This window comes from Lissotriton helveticus, chromosome 3_1 (genome assembly GCF_964261635.1).
Source record: "Lissotriton helveticus chromosome 3_1, aLisHel1.1, whole genome shotgun sequence".
Lineage (NCBI taxonomy): Eukaryota > Metazoa > Chordata > Amphibia > Caudata > Salamandridae > Lissotriton > Lissotriton helveticus.
In genome coordinates this window covers 998,358,873-998,385,021 of record NC_136061.1, presented here as the reverse complement: position 1 = coordinate 998,385,021, position 26,149 = coordinate 998,358,873, and the positions used below count along the sequence as shown (strand labels likewise).

Genomic DNA, 26,149 nt, shown 5'->3' with positions numbered 1-26,149 from the left:
GCCAGATTAAGTACAGGATTGCCTGGGGAGAACTCGTCAAGCACGGAGCGCCTCCTTCCACCGAAGATGGCTGCGGCCATCTTCAGTGGCTGCAAGCCACGGCCCCAACAGTAGGTTTTTTAACAGTGCAATGGATGCCTCAAATCAGGAAATCACCTTAGTGAGGAAGTTTTTAGGGCTGGTAAAAACATCGCAGAAGATCCATCTCACCCTAATGACCTAGTTCAGCGGTGCTCTCCATCCAAAGCTTCCATTAGGCTGCTGGATCTAAAGGGAAATTCATGTGTACTTAACACCTGTTCTATAGACCCTCTTCCAGACTTGTCATCTCTCAGCTCACCCCTGCACAATAAAGAGAAGGACACTGTAAGAAGAAAGCCTTCCACATGGCCTACTGTCCATTCACTACAGCCATTCTCCAAGACTGTCAAAGACTTTACCGGCATTTATTTTTAACTCTGTCTAAACTTTGACAATTTCTCTGACTGAGTTAGAATTATTTATCAGATTCTCATTTTAAATGGTATAGTCAAGGCTGTGTGTTATTCAACAATCTCTGACGAACCTCACTAAATTGGTAGTGTGGAATGGAAATTAGTAGGAGGGGGGAGGCCAGCGGTGGCTCCTCTGTGATGGGGAAGGAGCACCGCTCTACTGCTCAGAGCCAGCAGAAAATTAAATGATAATAAAACAATTCACTCACTGACTGAGCCAAAGGCAGTATAGGGCCGGGCGGGGCCTTGCAGGGAGGTGGAGTGGTGGGCACAGTAAATGTGCATGACGGTTTGGCCTACCCTCTTAGGCTGGCCAAACTGACATCCGCACTTAGATTTCGCCAACCCAGCTATGTTGCACAGCTGGGTGCAGAAAAGGCACAGGCTCCCTGTGCCTGAACAAGCATCAAACCAGCAAGCTCAGGTCAATCCCAGCACATTCTCTCTTTCTTGGTAATAGCACGAGAGCAGCATCTGGATTGGGTGGTGTAGTCTGGGAGCCTGTGCTATGTGGCAGAGATGCGTCAAGGCGGTCGGCAGCATTAGCGGCAGGTAAGTCATTTTTATTTATTATTACCTCCTCCTCCCACACACATACTTAATATTGGCAGCAACCGTGACTGGGAAAGGTTGAATCGGGCTATGCAGAAGATGTCCAGAGTGATGATGGTTTAAGGATATCCTGGGGGTCACAAGGATGAATGGGGCCCATAACTCTTCTGCTGTAGAGAGTCAATTGGGATTTTTTTTCATTGATGACTACACGACTTTTGGTGTTCCTTCCTCATCCTCTAACAATGTAAGGACTGTTTAGCCATCTTGCTACAAGGTAATTCATCCAAAGTGGTGTATGTTATTAATTAAAGATTCTCCATACTATTAGTTGGTTTGTGTGGAAGGTGTGGCCTCAAATACAATTCTGCTGGTTAAGTTTAATAATAATAACTTCAGTTTTACTGATCCAGGTTTAATTTATGCATTGGGTCAAGACCTGTCGAAATTCCGTGCCTGGACCAGAGGTGACTGGTTGTTAATCTGGTTAGGGAATTTTAACGATTGTCTCCGTACTCTTCAATGACCTAGGGTGTGTTGTTGTTAGACCAATTCCGAAGGCAATGACATGACTCATTTTGAACATGACACTTTGGATGATTCTTTAAATAGCATTCTTATGAGATATAATTTATTCTTTGCTTTAGTTTGTGCATCACTTTGTTTCCAGGAGATCCTTCTTCCTATATACGTTTATTGTCTTCTCAAACGGTTGTTGCCCTGCTGTTGGGCCTTTTAAAGTACTTCCTCATTGTGCAAGTTGCAACAATCCTCTGATTCTATCCCTCAGATATATGGACAGGGAATGAAAACAGGTTACTAATTTGTAAGATGAGGTCCTGGAAAACAATAAGGGTGTATTCATTAATTGGGCTAAATTAGACTCTTTAAAAATTACGTGTACATCAATATAGGATAGAGTTGACAATTTCACAACTTGTTTGAAGGACAATTGTGAGCCTCGGTCTATTTTAAATTTGTTTGGTTTGATTTTTCAGACGTACAGCAGTCTGATGCTTCTCTCGGCTAATAGCAATAAAGCCAAGAATTACTCTTGGTTTGACAAAGCATGCTTAAATGCACATAATACCCTCAAGGCTGCCTTAACAAATAAACCTTGTATTCCCTGTGATATACGATGATTCAGGCTTGTGTATTAAACTGCTTTGACCTAGAGAAAAGCTACTATTAGGGAAGAGCTTTTGGTGTGTTCGCTACAAACTGACAATTTAAGTCATAATAGGAAATTATAGTGACCCCTATTTTAGAAGCCATACTACATCCTCCAATTTGATTATGATCCCAGCACACATATGGGGAGAATAATTCAGTAATGTCTGTAAATCCATACTTTCTGGCTATGATGTCACCCATAATGGAAGTGTAAGACCCTTTCGAATTAGCAGAAGTGAAATCAGCTATTATTAAATGTGATGGGAAAGCCCCAGTGCCAGATGAGGTTTCAGTTTCTCTGTTCAAAGATAACTTAGATTTTGGGCTCCATTCGTAGCTAATGTTCTTGAGCTTGCTTCGGTAACCGAACCACCAAGGGATTGGCCATTCTAAAACATTGTCCGGAATAAAGAGGACCCTTCCTTTTATAGACCAATATCTCTGCTAGACTCAGTTTTTGAAGTTGCAGGGTGGGCATGTCTAGTTAAACTGGAACTCTGTGCACATGGAAATTCTATACTTTTAGAGGCAGAATTGGTTTCAGCCAGGCACAGGAACAATTATGCAATGCCTAAACCTTCATTTACTGGCATCTAAATATACAGTGGCTAAGTCTGGGGCTATGCGCCGGGCCTTTATGGATTTGACACCTGATTTTGATCTGGTTAAGCCGAGATATGGTCTAAGATGTTAACTCTGGGTGTGGACCCTGCTATTGTGTACTTTTGTAGCACAATTACACTCTGATACCTTGGCTCGTGTATGTTATGATGTATCAGGAGAATGTTCAAACTCTTTTGGGACCTGTAAAGGGGCCCCTCAGGATTTTGTCTTGGTCCCCTATCTTTTTACACTCAATATTACTGCACTTAATTGTCATTTAAGGCTTAGGAGAAGGGATATGCACCTGATAGGCTCCCGAGCAGTCCCTGTTTTACTGTATGTGGACGATGCAGTCCTATTGGCATGCACGCCCAATTGTTAGACCGATTTGCTATTTTTTAAGGATCTTGATTTAAACATCAATTTATTTAAATCTTACTCCACGGTTTGTGGTCCTAAGTCTACCAAAAGCAAAACACATAACATTGATTCCATACTTGTGCATAATGTTAAGTTTAGGTACTTGAGAGTCCCCGTTGATTCCTCATTTAACTGGAGCCATCTCTGGAGAATACAAATTTAACAATTTGACAGATCAGAGGCAGACAGTCACAGTCCCTATATACAAACAAGCATTGGCATAGCCAATATGTCTCACTTTTGGAACCTATTGTGTTTATCTTGAAGTTTTGGCTATGTTGGCTATGTTGTAGAGTATTGTGGCTGATGTGTATTATGTTGAAAAGTTATAATGAAAAGTGTTACATGTGGTCCCTCCTTGTAGGCGCTGACATTACGGCCCTGTATACATCTGCATGCCGAAGCACCTTAAAAATAAAAGCCCTTTCGTGCCTACAATGTTTAAAGGAGAAAAGTTTAAAAAGATTTGCCTAATACACCGCAAAATTGTTCTGGTACTGCCACTCTATACAGTGCATTTTAGGACAAAGTGTCCCACGGCCTCCACATTATCCCATGTCAGAGTATTAAAGATTCCAATTTCCACTGATAGCTTGAGTTCTCACACTCCATAGTCTCGAAGCATTATTTACCCAAGTTTACTTTCAGACCTCATTGTGATAGTCTTCAAAGATATACCACTGTGCAGAGTACCGGTATCATTTTAGCTCCCTAAACTGCCTTTGTTCTGTTTTGGCTCTCAAGTGAAGGACTACTTTTGGAACCGGGCAGTTAATGTACCCTGCAATAGGATTATGGGAACTGGTGCTGCTGAGGGATGCCAGTACTGACATGGGATGCCAGCACTGACATGGGATGGTAGTAAATCACTTGTTATTTCTTCACAATTTGGTCACATTTCTTAATGTTAATCTTACATGCCAGAGCAGATGTTTCCAATTCTGACACACAGACTCAAGCCACACAACATTTTTATTTTGTCTTCTTAAACTGGTCAACTAAGCAGCGAATGACCATACACCTCTAAATGATAGTGCCACTTATATCTCAGAAGCTCAGGCATGAAATCTCCTCTAAAAGTCCACAAAGGGTATAAGGGAATTTAAAGACAGTATAATAACCAGAAGAAATGTAAATTTAAAATTCTATGTCACTAACTTTTGATGGCATGAATGGTAGCCAGGTCACTCATGACAACAACAAAACGGGTAGCAGCACTATGTGCGTGGGTGAACGTTTAGACCTGGTAAACATTGTCCAATTAGCATTGTGTCATCTAATAACTGTTGCCCCTCTAAATCATATGAACATTTCTGAGAACACAGTCACTTTTCATTGTAAAAGAAATCCTCGCTCGGTTACCCAAGTATTAATTAGCCGCTCATACCTGACACCAAAAGATGGAGGCTAGTTAACATACCAAAGGGAAGTGAGAATGCTCAGATTTAGGGTAATTCTATTTGGTCGGTGAATTTTTGGTTTTATCTTGGTCAGTGAAACTTGAGCTTTGTTTAAGACCAGGTCAGGGAGCAGTGAGTCAAAGTTAAGGAAGAGGACTGAGCTATGTTGCGATAGTTTATATGGTGTTCCAGATAAAAATCCACCCAATTCAATTGAATCCGGCACTCTGTGTCTTCGTAAAGCTCAATGGCGTAGATGACAATGGCATTCTGTGAACCTTGTGACCCACCGGTCACAAAGATGTCAGCAGTAAGTGCTTTAACCCACTGAAGTTTTGTTTAAATGGTCTCAGTGCTAAGACCCAACACTTTAAACACTGGAGGAAAACAGATATGTAAACATACCCACTCGTGCTACGTGACTGGGCATGGCGTTTTAAATAGGAAAACTGAGAGGAATGATGGCAGTCCATGTGCCCTTCGTCCAGTGACGTCACAGGAATTATAATTTAGGACTATTGTCTTGGCTCAGGCAGACGCTCGAGCGTAGGCAGTCGTCCAGCCCCCCATTTTACAATGAGTGGAAATGCAGTTTAAAAAATGCACACAAAAAAATGGAAGGACGGCTAAAAAGAGAACCACTACAGAAGGGGAAGGGTAAAAATAAAATAGGTACACAAAAGGAGGCCAACATGTTTGTAGGGGGTTGACAGGCTTATTAAGAAAACATGGGTGGAGAGGCAAGAACATAACCGGCAACATCAGGTAATATAAAAGCAAAGAAAGTAGTAAGTGGGGCATAGGGGGGTTAGAATGATTATCCGCCAATGAAGAAGCCTAGGGGCTGGGTGCGGGTAGGAGCTGGAAAACGGTCTGTAAGGGATGCGTAGTTAAGTGAGTTGGCATGAGAAGATCAAAACATACCTGTCTAACATTCAAACTGCAGTCTCCCTAAAAATTTAGAGCAAAATCCGGCAGTGTCACACACGTTACATTAATGCCCTGTTTTTACATATTGCTGCTCTACCACAACCCTGTGTGGCCCGACTGATAATTCTATTTTGTATACATCCTATGTGCACATATTGTCTTTTTTACAAGTATCAAGACACTTGCAGTGCCCAAAACTTGGTTTTATTGGGGCAAAAAGGTTTACTCCCTTCTTTTTCCATGCAAGTAAATCTCGGTCTTCTAGGTTGCAAATACCCTAAATAATAAAATATTTTAATAGCCAACTGAAACGGTCACCTAAAATGTATGCCAGGAACATTTCCATGCACACAACGAAAGTCTGCCTCTCCCCTTTTAAACCACGAACTGGCTGCCTCTCTCCGGATTTCACACAAAAATGGTCTGTAACTCTCCAATTCAAAAGCTCTTGCTGTATGAATCAAACCACTCCCAGCATCTAGGTACTAATACTTCTTCTTACCTACAGCTCCCCCGCAGGTTTTAATCCTGAAATCCTCCAAAGTCTTTGGATATCCATCAAACTACTTTAGCCTGTGCAGTTTGTCCATAACCAGTATCAGCCTCAGAAATGCACTCACTTCCTGGACTGAACACAACAGCCAACCACGCTACCCTCAAACGCACGTGCAACGCATGCAGCCAATCCTCGTGCACCATACACACCTAGACAATATACCTCTCGTGGGCTTTGCTAATTGAGGATTCACTGCCTGGCCGCAAGCCGTGTAAACTGAACAAGCCGGCAATGCACAGCTACCCATCTCTATGAACTGAGGAAGACAGGAGGCATCGTAGTGTAAGTCCGGTTCACTATTTCGGTTTGCTTTTAAATAAAATATTTCTGAGAGCTTTAACTAAAAGATTAACAAGCGCACGCGTCTCATGCAGCAGCAAGGGGAGGGGAGAGAGGAGGGAGCCTGCGCGATTCCCTTGCGGGAGCGAGCAGCAAGGCACGATAATTAATATTTCTGAGAGCTTTAACTAAAAGATTAACAAGCGCACGCGTCTCATGCAGCAGCAAGGGGAGGGGAGAGAGGAGGGGGCCTGCGCGATTCCCTTGCGGGAGCAAGCAGCAAGGCGCGATAATTGCTAACATATGGCACCACTGCTCGCTCCCGCAAAGGAATCGCCAAACATGCACGCGTTGCCATTGAAAGCAATGCAACGCATGCACGTTTTTGCCTGCAAAGCTGTATCAATTACTAAAGGTCTTTTTCCTATGCAACGCATGCACGCTGCATAGGCAAGACCTAAAAAAGAGACAAGAACATCCCCCACAATTATCGGCCAATTGCACTGCTTTCCTCGTCTGGGAAAATTTTTGGTAGGGTCATTTAAGGGATGTTGGAAGCCTAGGCAAGTGAAAAATCCTTTTTCACCTAAGTACAATATGGGCTCCGCCCAGGATTGGGCACTACTGAGCAAGCTTTAAATCTTTCCCTAATCTTGGGTAAATATGTCAAGGCCAGGACAGGTGCCATACATATGACTTTCATGGACCTCTCCTGTGTCTTCGACTTCGACTTAGTGGACAGAAATAAATTGTGGGACATTATGGTACATTCATGATAGATTTATCTTTATTGAGTGTGCTAAAAAGTCCCCATCAAGACACAAATATTAGAGTTTGTTATTCCCAGACAGGCAAACAGACTCTCCCTATCCAAGTCACATGTGTGGTGAAACAAGGCCGTACCTTGGCACCTTTTATTTAATTTCTATAGTAATGCCCTTGATTATTTTTTAACCAACTGCACTTCTGATGTCTAAATTGTTTTGCATTTAGTTTCTGTTTTACTATACATGGACGATGCTGTTCTTTTAACCCGTACTGCTCTCTACAAGGACTTATAGATAGGTTTTAATGTTTTATGCAGGGGCTGAATCTTAAGGTAAACAATGACAAATCCTGTATTTTAACATGTGGGCAAAAGACTGCCCGTTGAAAGAAGTTTTTTTGTGGAAATACACCCATAATTAAAACAATGAACTTTTGTTATGTGGACATTTTATTTAGTGCTGACTTGAGACGGGACCGTTTAAAAGTCCCATTCGATGAAGGCAGTATGTGAATCCCTGTTCAAATTTGCAAAACATTTGAGACATAAACCTCCCAAAGACTTGACCATGCTATATAGAAGTAAATGTCTGCCAGTGGGCACTTATGGTGCTGAAGTGTGAGGGCATACATCTGTAAAGACACTTCAGGCAGCAGAAAACAAGTTTTTAACCAGGCTTTTAGGACTCCCCAGATCCACATCACATTTTATAACTCACAACAAAATGGGTCTAGATTTCTTAGAAGACATGGTGGCTTGGCGCATATAATGCTTTGGGTGATAATTTGGCCTACATCCAGAGTTAAGTTGTACTCAGGGAATAGTGGAGGATTGCCTGAAACAGACTTACATGTTAGCTATTCCATGGATTAAGTATATAAAAATACTCTTCAAGACCGAGGATTATCTAGTCTCTTTGAGAATACTTGTAAAATCCGCTCAAACACGAAGGCCTTGGTAAAGGACACATATCATGCCCTCAGAGACCAGATGAGACTTGAGAAAGCTTTAGCAATGGTTACTGTCCAGTCATATATTCCATTGTCAACCTGTGACGGCATGGAGCCCTATTCATCATGGAGAAAGGCACCAGAACATGGATTCTATTTAACAAGCCTGCAAGTAAACATGATTCATGTTTTTAGTGGCTTTCTCCTCAATAGGTTTGTCCCCAAGGGCGTAGCACAGGCCCCCACAGCCCCCGCTGTGCAGGGGTCCCCAAGCTCCAGGGGGGCCCTCGGCACTGCACTCTGGCGATAGAGCTCCTGATTGAGCCCGCAGGAGGCCCTTGTTCGTACCATGCAGGGAGGCCCCCTCAATTTTCAGTACGCCAGTGTTTGTCCCTACAGTCTACTAAGCACTTTGTTATTCTGCACTTTATACTAGTTTTTAGAACTTGGTTTTTATGTCCAATATTATCGGGAAAATATTTTAAAATACATCAAGAAACATTATTGTTTCTACAACATCTTGAGTCACCAACAATCTACGACACAGTGTTAAATTTTACTATTCTAGTGATGAGTTTAAAGAAAAAGTGTGCTGCATGATCCAGCTATGATGACACAGAAGGGTAATAATGATGTACATATTAGTAACTGGTATTTGTGTTACTGATTTATGTGAGTTGTTTGTACTTGTTTTTAACATATGCTTTTATGGTCATATAGCTGTCACAAATAAAGAATAATTGAATATGAACTTGACAGATCCCTAGAAGCTGTCTTTGAATTTTCTGCCAAAGTAGGTTCTAAATAGGTTAGACATTTGCTGCCTGTGTAAAAGCCAAATGGTTACCGGTTTCAAGCTATGGGGCAGGATTATGGGCCTATACTTCTCTAAAGTAATTAGAAATTGCAGAAAATGATTTTTACGCTTCTAACTTTCAGTCCTAAAGAGTACCTCATCTTTCATATATCATGAAATCGATTATGGAGATTATATTAGGCTCCAACCCTTGTGGTTGTGATTGTCAGTTTGGTCAAGACAAGAATCTTCATTCATTTGTCTGATGACCAAATCCCCTGGTTTAAACATGTGAAGGAGAGGTTGTAATGAATTGGAAATCGATTTTGTTTTAATTCACCAAGTATAAATACCTACACAAAATATAATCTGAAAAATGTGTTTATAGAAAATGTGATAATGTTAGGTTTTTTGATAAGTTGTCGAAAGCAAAAATGATTTCTTATGTTCTCATTTCCACATTCAATTCCGTTGAACCATATCTTGATGTTATAGCAGATACATTTTAACTAGTTTTAGATTGAATTTAGTTCATGCACTAGTCATTTTTCCTGAAAAGAGCCTCTGCAAGAATCTGCCGTGTTGTCCTTGTGACAGCACCTCAGAACAATCTACCCTGCATTTAACTTTATTCTCTTCTTTTTATATAATGCCCAGGTAAAAGTTTTTGTTACCACTACAACGTTCTTCTAATTTTGGGTTGGCGTTGTTATTTTGACAACAATTTAGTATGGAAATTGTGTTTTAAAAGATTACATTTATTAAACACTCAGTCAGGATAAGGAACTTAATGATATTGCTTTGGTAGATGTAATACTGAGTGATCTATGTAATTTGAAGTGTAGCCCATTTGAAATGTATTATTTTATAGTTCAATTATATTGTGAACTGTAAACTGCCTTCTAATTAACTGCACAATTTTTCTCATGAAATGCATTTATTTTATTGTTGTATCTTTTAGGGCCGGTGTGGCCGATTTAAGACTTTTTTTTACTGAGTTCTCAACCATAAAAAGGTGTTATTTGTGCAGCGGGAAATTACCTCAAGAAAATTGTAGACTCAGGCATACTGGCACTCTAGTGTTTTTGTGGCAGGCAGCATGCCATCCTCTTTGGTGTAAAGACTGGACTTTCTGAGCCCATGTCCAAGATTCATCATGCGTTTCTTTATTGTTTGGCACCAGATAAGCAAAGGCCTGAATTAAGCAAACGTCTGTGCAGTCACTCGTATTACGCAAAGTTGAGCAAATGGCAACATCAGTCAACTTTTAAATGCAAAAGGTTTTTTGGTGGTGAATGTCGACAAGAGCGGAATGTCAAAACGCGTTTCACAGTTTTCTGCAAAAAATCCTCTGTAATGCATATATTTCGGGGTGGGAATAGCACAAAAATCTCATAGCCATCAATGGTAACTTATACCTACTAAAATTACGAGAAGGAGTGCCTGCGTACATTTTGTTTAAAAAATGTGGAATTAATGCTGGTGCAAACATTTTTCACAATATTTAAACCGCCTGAAGGGCATTTCAGACCTACCCCTCCTCTCTGAGAAAAGTAAATGGAGGTTGTAATACTCCAGCAGAAACTACAGCAGATGGCAGTGGCCAGGAAAAAACACTGAAGAAGTGAAAAATGTAAGAAGTGAGGTGGCACAGATTAGGAAACCTGTGGAGATCAAGAATGTAGGCTAAGCAATGATCCTAAATGTAGTGGATCCTTAAGCAAATTACACCCTCTCTTCCACCAATTACACGTTGGCTGTATGTAATACTACTTATGTTAGCCTACTTACAATATTACATCTGCTGGCATCAGGCTTCTTCGCGAACCCATGTGTCAATGTGGATAGATTGTCGCAAAGTGTACCCTGTATTCCTGACACGTGTGTTAGTAGCCATCCTGTCCATCACACATCCGACCCTCAGGTTCCCCAGACGAGGCACAATCAGTAAGTGCTCAAAATACGTTTCTGTGATTGTACCAACTTCTATCGCGTTCTGAGTACCTTTGTCTATGTGTACGTTGTATTGATTCATCCTGCTGACAAGGCACATATGCACAGAGACTGTTTAAATAATAAAGGACAATGTGGTGTCACTCATCTGTGAACAAACGAGATGGTGAATGGGCACATGACTCCAAGCACATCAGCTGTTCTATGTAGAGCTGAGCCAATGTGCTCTGGAGGATTGGCCATTAGGGCACTGATGGAGTTGTTTTATCTCGCTATCATGTGCATTAGCCTTGTGAATAAGTTTATCTTCCATCTTAGAGCCTGCACTGACTTTTTACATTTCTAAAAAGTTCAAATATGGCATCCTTCTCAGACAGGACTGGTCCTGCTGACATCTTACAAAGCATCTTCTAGATGGCATTGTGAGGCAGATTGTAGAGATGAACTGTCATGATCTCAATCAAGGTGTCCTCCATCCTTATGAGGGAGATGTTCATGTTCTAAGAATGCATATCCATGTTCCATGTTCGTTTAGATGTCCAGAAGGTCGTTATGAATTGTTGCTAGCCCATACTCAATGACTAGCTCTATTGGTGTAGCTCTCATTTATCATTTTAATAAAATGTAGGCCATTCTCTCCCTCTCTGGACGACAAGGCACCCCTAATTTTAGGGGTTGTACCATTATCAAGGGACTGTACGGAACTGAACGTAATCATTACTGAACTGGGGTAATCTGCACATTTGATTCATGCATAGACATTTGAACCCTAGAGGGGACCTGCCATGATTTACAAGAGGAGGAACGCTCCGGTAAAGGTAAGAGGTAGACAGTATCCCTTGGTGCAGTTGTCCAAACACCAGTTTATTTTATTGTACTTATTAACATTATCTATGTGGTATTCCATTTAGGTGCATGTATTAATGTACTCATTTCTGAGTAAAGCGCTGGGTTGGACAATCAGTTGTTTAACAGATGGGTGATTGTTGAGTTCTGAGCTTGGACAATGCCCATTCCCTTGCTATTCCTGTGGTGCAAATCTCCCATTCATTTCCAAAGCCTTCCTTCAGAGTAGTGAGTAAATCCCTATTTGTGCGTAAACTATAGTTTGTGCACAAATCGGGATTTTGAGTTTTGTACTTATTTCTGAATATCCTGTAGGTTTATTCCTGATTACAGTAACAGTCTGTGACTGGGGTATGGGAGTTTGCTAACTTATTGGCTGCAAAAAGTTGTTTCTTGTTGGGGTGTTGAATTTGGGGGATTCACTCTATCACGAGTCCAGTGAAGGACCCCAGGCGTGATTTTGAGCAAGGGTGAGCGATACCAATAACTGAGTTAGGATTTGCCATGAAAAACGACATATTGATGTTCGGCTCCATATACGTGTTGTCTTCCCTCTGATAATCCCAACATGTGTATCAATCTGTCTTCTTTATCACACTGCTAATTTTGGTGACTGTGTCAGCTGTAGTCTAAACAATCCCCAGTCCCTCTCCGACACTTTATCTTCTTTGTCCGACAAATTGCATTCTAATTTATATTTTTGCTCCAAGCACCTGTGCTATTTCTTCACTGAAATGTTGAGGTTGTTGTTTAGGACATTCATTTCGTCACTGATTCTCTTATTATCCTCAGCTGTCAACCTTCAAATGCCTGGAATGGAGCGTATTGACTGATCACTGAACTGACATGAGACATGATTCCCAGTGACGCAGTGGAAGGGCCCAGCTTGTCCAGTGATTATTTTGCAAAGCAGGTTATGATCATCTGCATAGGGTTAGAGTCGCCATAAGAGTGCCTCTTTGGAGGATGTTTGTCTCTGTTTATTTAGAAAATGTGTCGCACAGTCAAGGCACAACAGTGGCACGCGATTGACACCTGTCACACTGCTCCGAGTGGGAGAGGCAGGGCCTCAGCCCCTTCTCTTCCTAGAGTGAGATTGTGGAGAATAACAGTTGGTGTAGACCCAATAATAGAGCGCGATGCCTAAACCAGTAGTATGATGCTCAGCTGTGAGGTCTCTTTTCAGAACGGCTGCAAAGTCAATATATTGTGTTGATTCCAGGTAGAATTTAAATCAGTCAAAGGAGAGAAGGTCAGTCCAGGTCCGAAAGAGATAGGGGAGCTCACTCTGAGAGTGTGCAACCTGGTGAAAAAGATATCTTCTGGGTGAAAGAGTTCTATGCTAGGTACATAGTGCAATTGTTGATATCTTATTGCAATTGTTCATATCTTTTACTAGCTCCTCAACCGGACCATACTATCTTCACAACACTCATTAAAGATTGCTGACATGAATCTACTACGGAAACTGATGATAAGACTATTTTTTATCATTTTGATTATCTGAAAGTTGAGTGCGTCGTCGAAAGCACCATCCATGACACCTCCAGTGTCACTTCATACAGTGACCTGTGGAAAGCAATCAATGCCCTAAAAAATGCCAGAGAACCTTTGAGGACAGTCATACGAATGCTTTTCCTTTATATGATGCAGTGGCACATTGAAACCTCATAAACTGGAGCCATTATGTGCAGTTGATCTTCTATGTGCAGTTGATTTTACGAATTGAAGAATTTCAAAAGTCTGTAACTGGTGGATGTCTCACTAAACCGTCCATGGATCTAGAGCAAATGGTGGTCCTGTTAGAACATCCCTGTTGAAAACAAACATAAAAGAATCCATTACCTTTTTTAGAGGTGCCTAAAAGTTATTTAATCCTGTTATCTGCATCGCTATCCCATGTGGAATATTGTGAATCATTTGCTTTCTAAATTCCTGGAGTTCAAGTCTTCCTGATTAATTAATAGTCAAAACTCATGGAGCTACCAGGATCCTTAGGAATATGCCACTGTCATCTGTAGAGCTCCTAAGACACCTAGCTTACAATATGGACATCATGAGATCCTTTGATTAAAGGCATGATTAAACTGCATGTAATGATGAGTAGTTCTGCATAAAGCTGAAAACAAAAATGATGCAACATATGTATACACTTTTTAGGACAAAATGGTAATGTCAACATTCATGTGCAGGTCTTTTTTCTATAGATCCCATGGCTGGTTAATCATGATCTGGCCCATTTGTTATAAGGTTTTTTATTATATGGGAAATGATTCATAGAAGGTAAGCTTATTTGCCATTTGTGAGGAATGTGAGGCTAACATGAGTTATTTTGGAACACAGGTCCAGTCCCAAGAGTGCATGTTACGGGGTTATGTTTTTCTAGGTTACCTACTAAGTAAAGGCTTATTATGTTTGTGACAAGAATGAATGTGGGCACAAGGGTGTCTCTACAATCTATAGAGGTGGCAATTTCCAGTACAGCAGAGAAACATTGATCTGAGTTCATATGTCTGAGAATGGTGATGGACCAGCATATATATGAAATCTTCTTCTCAGTAAGTTTAAGTTAATATACTTTAAATGCATAATTTGTATTCATGTCACATGGCACACATTAGGTTTTCTATAAATTAAGTTTGGCCATTTCCCCTAAATGTCAAAGATGCTTAGCTGAACCACAAGACTTTAACCATAAATGGAAGGTGTAAGAAAGTGAATTATTTATTTGGGTGAATGGTAGGTCGACCACAAGTAATAAAATCATTAAACTGTGTGGACCAGTCAAACATTTTAATAATTTAAACCGAAGCTCATCCTCTGGTAGCTGTTGCACAGAACAGATAGGCATAACATAAAGAAAATCTGTAAACACTGAGAAATACCAAAACGGGTAAAAAGTCAACACAACACAATAAAAATACCAACCCAACTTGTAAAAATAGAGCAAAGTGTAATTAGTAAATTGACATAAAAAACGAAAATCTAAGAGGGAACTGAAAATATGAATTTGCAAATATTTAAGTGAAAAAAGCACCCAAAAACGCTAAACACCAGTGGTAATCAAGGTTGCAGTAGACAAGATCTTGGCCCGATTTGAGGCCGACCATGATGAGACCTGAGTCAGATTGGTCCTGGTGAAAGTCTGAAAGTCAAAAGGTTTGTAAGTCCCACTTCAGAAAGGGACTTTGTCACTTCTTTTGAAAGTAGCAACACAGAATAGGATTTGATCAATTTTTGCCAAGAAAAATCCGTACCTGGGTGCTGCTGAAACTGTAGCTGCTGGCTTGGAACTGCGCGAACTTGATTGCTGCTCTTTTGAGCTTTTAAAATCCCGTTTTTTGTATTTGTGTTAATTTGCTTTTAAAACTGTTTCCCCTGTTCTTAATCTAGCTGGCCACGCATACCTGTATTTGTGTCCTCCTACACGCACTCTAATTGTTGGAACCACCGCTCTTTGCGGGTCCCTCGCCCTCGTTTTTTTTGCTGGCGGCCATCTTTGGTTGGGGAAGAGGGTGCACGCGCTAGTCCTCTCTCTAGGAGGCGACTAGGGCTTAAATTCTGCCATGTCCACGCGCAGCGGAGACGCGCAGCGGGGATGCCGGAATATCGCCGGAGTTTCGCCAGAGTCAAGCCCGTCTGTGCCCGTCCGGGCCCAGACGGGCTCAGGGCATGCCACTCTGCTCAATCCATCTAGACCTCTGGCCCCCTCCTACAGGTATTCACGGGATTCTCTGCTCTCGCTTCGCGCGCTTAAACATCCTAGTTGCCGTTACTATTGGGTAGAGGGTACTGCTTTTAAACATTGTCCTGGGTGTCGTCCGTCTAATAGTTGTGTGAACTCAAATTCACTCACTATGGCTCTGCTTAACTGCAGATCACTGCCATGTCACGCTATGGAAATACACTCCCTCCTTTTGGACCATAGTCTGGATGCTTTGTTCCTGACGGAAACGTGGTTGACCGCGTGCTCTGGTCCCGATATTGTCAACGCTCTCCCGCCGGGATACCTCATTTTCCATCTTGATCGGCCGGATGGGAGAGGGGGTGGAGTGGCCATTGTGTATAGAGACACATTCGTGTGCAAGGCAGTAGATTGCGGCATTATTAATACTGAAAGTTGTCATTTCTCACTCGGCATATCTTCTTCCGTTTCCATCTCCGGCCTCCTTGTGTATCGGCCTCCTGCTACGCTGGGGAATTTTGTAGACTCTCTCATTGAGGCCATTATTCCCTTAGCGGCTGCCTCGTGCAACTTTGTACTTCTTGGGGACTTTAATCTTCATTTTGATGACCCCAATGATGTAGTAGCAAGAGATTTATTGAGCTCGCTTGGTGTACTTGATCTTCATCTCGCTCACTTGGGAGCTACTCATAACAGAGGTCATCAGCTTGATGCTGTTCTTGCCAATACTGTCAACCTGCAAGCCCTCCAGATGTTGGCTCTCCCCTGGACGGATCACCATCTTATTCCGTTCAGTTGGTTGTTGGGGAACCGGAGAGATCCCGCACCTAGACAGCATACTGTGGAACGACTCTGGTCGAAGCTGCCGGTGGACAGTTGGGTGGAAGAGCTAGCTAGAACCCGCCCTTATCCTGTAGATGACCCCAACATTGCTGATCAGCATTTGGGCGAATGGCTTACTAAGTCTCTTGATTTACTGATTCCTAATAAAAGGAGGCTTATCAGGGAGAGAAGAATCGGTTCTGCCCCCTGGTACACCCCGGAACTTAGGAGTTGCAGAACCTCTTGCAAAAGGCTTGAACGTGCCTGGAGGAGAGAGCAGACGGAAGAAAGCCGGGCCAACTATAAAAGAGAGATGAGGAAATACAAAAGTGCACTGAAGGATGCAAAAAAGAACTTCTTTAGTGAGAGGATTGAGAGGGCAAGTAATTCTCCTAGAGAATCGTTTAACATTTTTAAAGAACTTTTGAAAGCCCCGGTCCCGCCAGTTGTGCATGCTAATCCTAAAGACAAATGTGAAGAACTTGCTAGTTTCTTCCATTCAAAAATAGAGAAAATACTATCCTCCCTGCCCGCTACTCCTCAAATCTCTGAGCCGGCTGTTAGTCCAATAAGTTGTCCGACCGAACTTGCTTCCTTTGGCCCCTTCTCGGAAGAGGAGGTCACAAAAGTCCTGTTGGAGATGAAGAGTGGATCTCCGAGTGATCCAGTGCCTATGAAATATCTTAAGCTTGGGGCTAATACTTTGTCAACTCCGCTGACCGACCTTATCAATCTTTCTCTCTCTCATGGCATAGTGCCACAGAGATGGAAAAGGGCAGTGGTAAAAGCCCTATTAAAAAAACCAGGTTTGGATCCCTCCAACTTGACCAACTTTAGGCCAATTTCGCTTCTGCCTGGGTTCTCAAAAATCGCCGAGAAGCTGGTTAACCGTCAGCTCTCCTACCATCTAGAGTCCAACCGCCTGTTGGGAGATTCCCAGACTGGTTTCCGCCCCGGCCAGGGAACGGACACAGCCCTGCTGGCAGTAGTGGAGGAGGCAAGGAGCACTCTTGATACAGGAGGATCAGTGGCAGTGATCCTCCTGGACTTGAGTGCTGCCTTTGACACCGTGAGTCATCAGGTGCTCCTCCAACGCCTGTCAGAGGTAGGTGTCTCAGGGACGGCCCTGAAATGGCTGGGATCTTTTCTCTCCAACCGTTTCTACCAAGTCTGGGAAGGAGCAGAGCAGTCTTCCCTATTCCCTCTTCAATGTGGAGTCCCGCAGGGCTCATCGCTGAGCCCTACCTTATTTAATACATATATGACTCCACTTGAAAGAGTGGTAGCCCCTTCAGGAGTGAAGATCATCAGCTATGCTGATGATACTCAGCTGGTGGTCGGCCTCACTCAGCTGGCGGACCAACCCAAGGTGCTACATGACTGCCTGGCCAATGTTTACCGTTGGATGTCCAACTCTGCTTTAAAGCTTAATGGAGGAAAAACTGAGCTGATGCTCCTGGGTAACTCCAGTCCCTCTATTATTGCTAGCTGTTGGCCCCGGTCTCTTGGTGATCCACCATCCCCCAAGAAGGAGATCAAGTCCTTGGGAGTATGGTTGGAGGAAGATCTGTCCTTCAGGACCCACGCCAGGAAGACCGCGGGGGTCTGCTTCGGTCTACTGAAGTCAGCCCGAAAGGTGTTACCACTGCTTCCGGATCCAGCTAAGAAGCTTTTGATACGTGGTTTAATCCTATTGAGGCTCGACTATGGGAATGCCGTGTTTCTTGGCGCCCCCGAAGCGACCTTTAAAACCCTCCAACAGGTGCAAAATGCAGCTGCCAGAGTCTTGATGGAGATTCCTAGAAGGCAGTCTGCCGCCCCGGCCCTCAAAGCGCTTCACTGGCTCCCCGTGAAGGAGCGGGTGAAATTTAAGGCGTTGTGTACGGCCCATAAAATTTTACATGGCAAAGGCCCCCCCATTCTTTTTAATATGGCCCGTCCTTATAAACCCCCACGCCTTTTGCGCTCGGACCAAAAACACCTTCTGCAGTCAGCGAGAGTTAGGAGAGCTCGTACTGGGGGCAGTCGATTCTCGGTGCAGGTGGCGACTTTGTGGAACTCTCTGCCCTTCAAGATTCGCTCTGAGCCCAAGATCCTACTATTCAGGAAACTTCTTAAAACCTATTTGTTTCCACAGTAGTGATTAATCGAGCCTCTCCTTTTTTTGGTCTGTCGCGCCGGGATGCCCCCGGGTAAGCTGAGCGCGTTATAAGTTTCATATTATTATTATTATTATTATTAAAAAGGTTGATCACATAGGCGCATAAAAGCTTTGGAGATTTTTCACTGAAAATGTTTTAAGTCCCTATGCTTTTTTTTCATTTTTTTAGAGGTGAGGAGATCTCTGAGCAAGATGAAGTTAAAATCCCTTCCATCACTGTGTAACTGGTAATTGGGAGGTACATAATATAATAATAAAAATAATCCACAATTGAAAAGCGCACAATCACCCGTAAGGGTCTCAAGGCGCTTGGGGCCGTCGGGAATATTAAGTAAGCTATTGCCCAGAGTCACATGGTGCTGGGCTAATCTGCCGCCGGTGCCGGGGATCGAACCGTGATCCCCAGATTCCGGAGTCAGTAGCCCTAGCCGCGGCGCCACACCTCTTCCTTCCTACATAGAGACTCTTACGGTGTCAGGCAGAGTCCAACAGCAGGGTCTAGTCAAGGTCAAGTTTCTACTGGTCAGCTGGGCACTTAAGGAAACAGGATCTTGCCTCTTGCAGCCAACTGACCCTTGGAGTTCACTTTAGTATCCTGGGCACAAGTCTGGACAGGTTAAGTCCTTCAGACGCCTACTCAGGTCTTAAACAGCAGGTGCGGTCCTTATTCTGTTCTTTCACAGGTCCAGCATTTGTTCTTAGGATGGTGCAATGGGGGTGTACATTTATGCTTGGCACCAGCTAGTGTTTGGTTGTGACTTTTTGCTCTAATCAAAAGAGTAAAAGTTCCCTGGGGCAACATACCCATGTTTGTAGCAGTTTCTTTTTGCCCTACTGCAAACAATCCCACAGGGCACCTTTAACCCAAAATCCAAGATGGAGAAACCATCCTCTGTGGTCCCTCAAAACCGGCTCTGTTAGTAGCTTTCCTCCCCCTGGGTTTGGTGCCATACTATGGGGCAAAGGTCGGGCCTTTCCAGGTGTTAACATTACTTGTCACAGGACAGGCGCCTTAGAAGTTAATTAAGTTCCTGGACCCACCCCAACTGGTATTTCTGCCAGGGAAAGAGAACCCCTCTCCACGCCCAGGCCATTGTCCCTACTCTGGTAGCAGTTATCACACCTCATTAAGGTCAAGCACTTGATTGACAGCTGCTAGAAAGCGAATGTAGCTGCAGGCAGAGCAAAGGTAACTTTCGAAAAGTTACTTTTCCTAAATATTATAAAATAGCCAACGTCACGATTGAATTTGGGCTATTAATAAATACTAAACATGGATTGCTTTTTTAGCTGGTGCCAAACTCGAGATATAGAATTTATATTATAATCTGTACTCTAGTTTTCATCATAGGACAGCTTGATTGTTCCACTAAGTAATGTCAGTGCCACAGGCCATAATGTTTTTTCGTCTCAAACTTAAAAATGTATAGCTTTTGGGTCCTTGCCACTGTCGGGACACGGTAACATTACATTTCTAAATGTCTCACTTTTAGATACTATGTACCCTTCTTTGTGGGCTACAAGGTTATATAGGGGTGAGTTATTAATAATTAAAAGGAAGGTTTTTCCCCTGTCATAAAGGATATTTTGACAGGTTGGGTTGTAGAGCTAAACTGCAGCAGTCAGGATACAATGTTTTTGTGTGTCATACTAGTTGATGGCACATTAAATAATGCAGTCCACAGGAGACATTTAACTTTCTATGCCATAGGCGTATTTTCTGCACCATATACTATGGCTTTATAAGAGAGTAAATAAGCCAGTCAGGGATCAGCTAATTTCTACATGTTTTAGGGATCAGAGCACATACACTGGACAGCAGTGCCCCAATGTGCAGGGTCTAAAAACAGGCAATAAAATTCAGCAACAAATGGGGGTGACCACATAAGCAGAGATGTCTTCTCAAAGTAGAGATGTGTAAAAATGAACAGTTGTTATAAGTATGTTAAGTTACGTATCTGGGTGAGTTCACTCAGTTGCTCATTTATATCTTCAGAGAGGCTCTACCTACTGGTTCCTTTGCCAAAGAAAAGGAGGAGTTCAATCAACATTATGTTGTTGGTATTCGGATGGTTTTGGAAAATCCAGGGTGTTGTTACTGGATAAGATGTCCCTGTTTGCCATGTTTAAAAAGTCCTGGTTAAGAGGCCTGAATGAACAGTCCATGGCTGAGTGAGGGATAAGTTATGCAGAAGTCCAAAGGGCAAATGTCAACAGATTTGATGCCACCATGAATATTGATACCTGGATATTTATAGCCAGCAGATAAAGTAGATACTCACGTTACTGGGGAGGGAGGAGGATTGGGTTGTTTACACGTTGAAGACGTCTTGTAATGGTTTTAGAATGGGCTAAGAAAGAGAAAATATTGTTGATGCAATCAAGGTTACTGCTGGGTTGTTCTGGTATTCTACTTATTTTGAGGAGGCTCTGTGATTGTGAATTTTTAATCTTTCACGACCTCGCATTTCGTGATGGCAATGAAGCAATTATGAAAATTAAAATAGTAAATTTTAAAAAGCAAGATTTTCCAAATTGCTTAGCTTTGTCTTAGGGAATTCCTCCACTTAATGCTTCATTACCCACCCACTGTTCAGAGTTTTAGGTTGAGACCCCATTTCATTGGTATCTTTTTACAATGGCTCTAACTAATGGGGTTCCCGTTATTCGAGTAGAAGTGAATTCGGGTTTTCTTTCTCTGAAACACTCTTAGCCAGTGGTGGTATACTTATAAATTGCATATTAAAGACCCTGCAACTCTCTTGATATTTAACATAGAGAGACCTTCCCAGATTAACCTATTTGCCATTAGAGTTAACACTCGATGTCCCTAGTCTGGATTCTGGATGTTCAAGTGGTTAAACCTTTTTATGACCATTGTCATTTTAGTTCCTTGCTCTGATAAGTGTTCTTTACAGAATACAGATTTAGCTCTGAAATGCAGGAAAGCTGTTTATGAAAGGCACCAAAGCTCTTTATGTAGCCATTGGATACAGGGGCTGAGACAAGCAGGTTAAAGCTGCTTAGGTGGATGTTTAAAAACGTAATGGTGCCCATGTTGCAGATAACACAGCTGTACAGTACATATGCACAGTAAGGACAAAAAGGTATACTTAGAAATAGATGGGGTTCTGGATTATGTTCAGAAGAGATGAATGAAGACAAGACGTCTCCTGAGCTTCTCAAGGTTAAGAGTGATGTCTCTAATTTCAACCCTTTTTTTCCTGAGGTTGAGGTACATGAGGAAGGTTTTTGTCTTCTCTTTCAGTAGTAAACTCCTAACAGTCAACTGTATTGAATTTGTGACCAATGTACCACCTTTAAATATCATGTGGCCTATAGATGCATAAAGCATAATGCACACCATTAAAAGGTCCAGCTTCCAGCACATCTGACCCTAGACTGCAGGTGCCTTTGCAGTTCTCCGCCTAAACAAAGCAGGGTGAGTCCTGGCATCCATGGAATATTGAAGTCCGGAAGTGTTTAGTGTCTTCAAACATGAGAGTTTCCAGGTAGGTTACTTTTACAGCAGTTCTAATTTGGATGAGTTTTTTTAGAAATAAAATGGTGAATCACTTTAAACATAGCTTGATTTTCCAATTTATCAATGACAAATGCCAATCGTAAATTATAATTTTCCGTATATTTAGATATTTGGAAGAAGGTAACATTGAAGCTGCATCCTCAGAAAAACAAAGAATAGAAGAGCTCCAAAGAAATCGAAGGAAGTACATGGAGGAGAACTGTGAGGAATATCAACCAAAATACTTCAAGTGAGTGCAATGGTCGTGGCAAATTTAAACAAAGATTCTTTAAATTATTGCTTCTTTCAATTGATGCCAGTCATAAAGGAGAATGTGTGATGTAGCAGAAGCAGGACAAAAATATGCCAGCATCACCATATAAAACAATGTGAGCAACACCCCTCCCACAAGAGTCACGAATACCTCTGTCGACTGTGGCCACCCGTTCCACACCAGCCTCTGTCCACACCACCCGCCCTCTCTCCCACCAATGAGATATCCGCAGCATCGCCCCCCCCCCAGTTAATTTCCCCCTCAACAGTTAGTTGCTCCCCCTCAATATTCGGAAGTTCCGATTCCGATACTCAATTCATGAACAGGCACACACCAGCTGCTTAGGCAGAGTCACTACAGGCAAACCTGGGTATGACATAGGGTCGCCGGACACTCCATGCAACACCGACATGTGGTTCGTACCATACATAACGATACACGGACAAAGGGACAAGGAATTGTTCCCCCCAAAGTGATAGTTACAGGTACACACGGGAAATATGCTCGATTTGTTGACTTTAATGACCGACATGATATGTTGCTATTGTTCAATAATAAGCCACCAACCATGCATTACTGTTTTGTTTTTCTCCGTACTCCACCATTTATTGCAAAATGTATACACATGTCAAAATACTGGTTGTACTGCGATATGAACCTTCAATAAAAAACATTTAAACAAAAAAATAAAACAATGTGAGCAGCAGAGTAAATATCTGTACATTGTCAAACCACCTCAGGATAGATGGCTGAGGTAAGAGGCACCATGATTCCCTTTAGCTGTATGCTCCATGGAAAAGAAGGCCACGTGGGCATAAGGCAAACATTTTGAGTGATAATAAGGGTGATACTCTCAACAGTGGGAACAAAAAAAAGGCTTTAAAAAACCGCTCAATAAGAGAATAAAATGTCAACAACAAAATAATCAAAACAAGCAATGGAAAATATAAGACAAACAATTTGAAGGCAGGAAAAACAAAGAGACATGGATCGAGCCAACAAGAAAAAAAGAGAATTCGCCGCTGGTAGAACGCTTAGAACTAGTTTTAAATTTTGGACTAGCTTACCATTGTCTGTGGCTGGCAGAATAGTGGTAGGTAAGATGAGAGCGCTACCAATATTGCTCTATTTATTCAACACACTGCCATTGGTGGTGCCACGCCAAATATTTAGGGAATTGGAATCGCTACTTCTGCCAATTGTTTTGGGGGAACCCCTTGGTGTAGAGTAGCACTAACAAAACTACAGCACCCTGTAACGGAGGGTGGTTTGGTCTGCTCCTGATCTTGAATCTTATTATCTGGCGGCTCAACTACAATTGTTAAATAGATGAGTTTACTGTCAAATGAACCCTGAGGGGTGTGTTATTGGCTCACTGCCTGATTTGGAGGACTTCTTGAAAGTCTTCTTGCTTCCTCGGCGGAGACTACCTGCAATTTCTCAAGAGCTGCTAGTGATACAGCAGTGCTAGTGACTTTGCCTACAGCAAACCCGAGTCCAGGTCCCCTATTCGCCTGATATGCCATTAAAATGGATGACGATAGTGGCCCAGGTAGGAGCATTAGCAGGGATTGAAAGATGGACTACCCTTGGGGTTATTAACCGTGTTGGAAACCTATATCGGGATGGAGTATTGCTGAGGTTTAAAGACTTGGCTGAAGAATTTAATATTCCCAGAGGGCAAGTTTTAGCACACAGGGCATTGGTTGCAGCAATAAGGAATTTTTGGAGAAATGAGAATGCTGAACCTGCCACACATCAGGTATGTCAACCGCTCTGTACAACAACAGGGTGTGTAAGAGCGGTTTGTATCTATATTGTGCGATTCATGCAAATATTCTTTCTCCTCTTGCTGAATTGAAAATAAAATGGGACAGAGATTTAGAGCTAAAAATTAATTAGCTGTTTCTACAAATGCTAGGTTCAAATGAATTAAATGATATATCCTGTATAGAGCTTATCTTACACCTGGCGCAGGATTAAAACATTCTATGCGACTGCTGCTGAAAAATGCCCTAATGTTGGGAGTTGGGGGCAGAAATGTTCCACATGGTATGGTCCTGCGTTTCATTAGCGGGGTTCTGGGAGGAAGTAATAGAATATATTACTGGCATAACCTTGCGGCATATCCCTTGTACACCCTTGGTCTCCTGATAGGGGGATACCCTCATCCTAAAATAAATAAAACTACTACTAGATTTACTGACTTAGGTTTGTGTTTGAAAAACAAGAATTGACTATGAACTGGAAATCAATGCATGGTCCTCAGATTACTAGATGACGTAAAGATATGGTTAAATGGGCAAGTTTGGAGAGTGCTCTGTTGTTTTGTGAGATAAAAAGAGGACGAGGTAAAATTGAAAGGGTTAAAGCGTGGGAACACCTGGTGGATAGTTTTCTGGCCCCGTAGGCAGACACTGAATCATCGAATAGCTTCCTGAGTCCTTGCGGGTAAGAGAATAGAAATCTAGTTTAATACTGATAACTTAGGTGATAATGGGTACTACTGTGGTATACATGTGCATGTGGAATATATTGACACTTTATTTATGACTGTTTTTCTTGATTCCGGTTAACTGTGGGGGAGAGGTTGATGTTATCATTTTGTTTGACTAGTTTTAGTAGACATAAGATATCTATGAAATAAACAGTAATTAGAATATGCTTGAATGCTTGTGGATGCATGTCATATGAGATATATTTATATCACTTTTAATTTGTAATCTTGGAATTTCTCCTTTTAACTTATATTTTAATCTATTTATTATAATTGTCTGTGTACCTTTTTAATGCAAATTGTTGTATATGTAGTGCACATCATTTATGATATGTATCATATGCCTGTCACTATTGCACTAAGGTCTGTTTAATGAAACTGATAAAAATTATTTAAACTAAAAAAAAAAAAAGAAAAAGGGAGACTATTAGTTGCCCTCATGTCCTCCCAGTTAAGGAACTGTGGCTCGTTCACGTGGGATAATTGTAAGGTGTACACACTGGGCACAGTAATAGCTCTATTGTTTAACTCTGTAGTAAGAGAGGTAATAGTATATCTAAATTCAGACTATCTGCCTACTGATTGTATTTAGGCGTTAAGCTCACAGTCCGTTGTCAGAACAAACAATGTAGCACAGAACACAGCAGCAAAGACCACAGTAGAGAATGGCCAAGAGAAAAAAGTCAAACTAGGTGCCAACTGGAAGCAAAGAAGCAGGAGATGCCCACTGGTCAATGGGAACATATTTTACATGCAATTAACTATTTCATTTCAGTAAGATATTGTTGGTATTTGCACACAGCTGACAACGTTTGAAGATGATTTAAATGATTAAACCCATACAGTCCAGCCCTCCCCTGTAGTTATGTTAGGAGAAAATAGTCAATGGCCATCTGAATCTGGACAAGCTTGAAGACGGGGAGTGCAGGGAGAAAACACTTTCCCTAAATGGTATGGTTTCATTAGAATTCTGTTCGAAAGTGCAAAATCCGTCAAACCTGTGGGGATCCATATCATAAAATGAATAAAATGCATGCAGTCAAACTCCATTGTTGCGGTGACTACATACAGGCCTCCTTTAAAACTTTACTAGTGGTAGTCATTGTACACGAAATACTATGTGCTTGAAGACATTTTTCATGTCTTACCAGTCTATACATTTTTATGTTTGAGATGAAAAAACATTATGGCCGGTGGCACTGAGATTACTTAGTAGGAAGCCATGGAATATTGTTAGGCAGTGAACACATGAATATTTTTCACATTTATTGTATCTCAGTGACAAGGCTCATAGATTTGAGTCTCAATAGTGAATGCTAATCTTCAGGGATTAAGGAGGGAATTTCTTCCAGTACTGAAACTTGTATACCCATTAGAAAGAAATATTTAAGTTGATAATGTCACTAGTGGAGCCACAAATAAAAAAAATAAAAAATATATATATATATATATATATATATATATATATA

The 26,149-nt window shown here is 41.8% G+C and overlaps 1 protein-coding gene across 2 annotated transcripts in view; it reads left to right on the top strand.

Annotated features, from left to right (window-relative positions):
* Positions 1-26,149, top strand: part of OSBPL6 (oxysterol binding protein like 6) — a 755,438-nt gene that overhangs the window by 712,738 nt on the left and 16,551 nt on the right. For both annotated transcript variants that reach the window (XM_078681507.1, XM_078681506.1), the window contains one exon: positions 22,037-22,159. In XM_078681507.1, the coding sequence (XP_078537633.1) occupies positions 22,037-22,159 (123 nt within the window). The remainder of the gene's footprint in view (positions 1-22,036; positions 22,160-26,149) is intronic.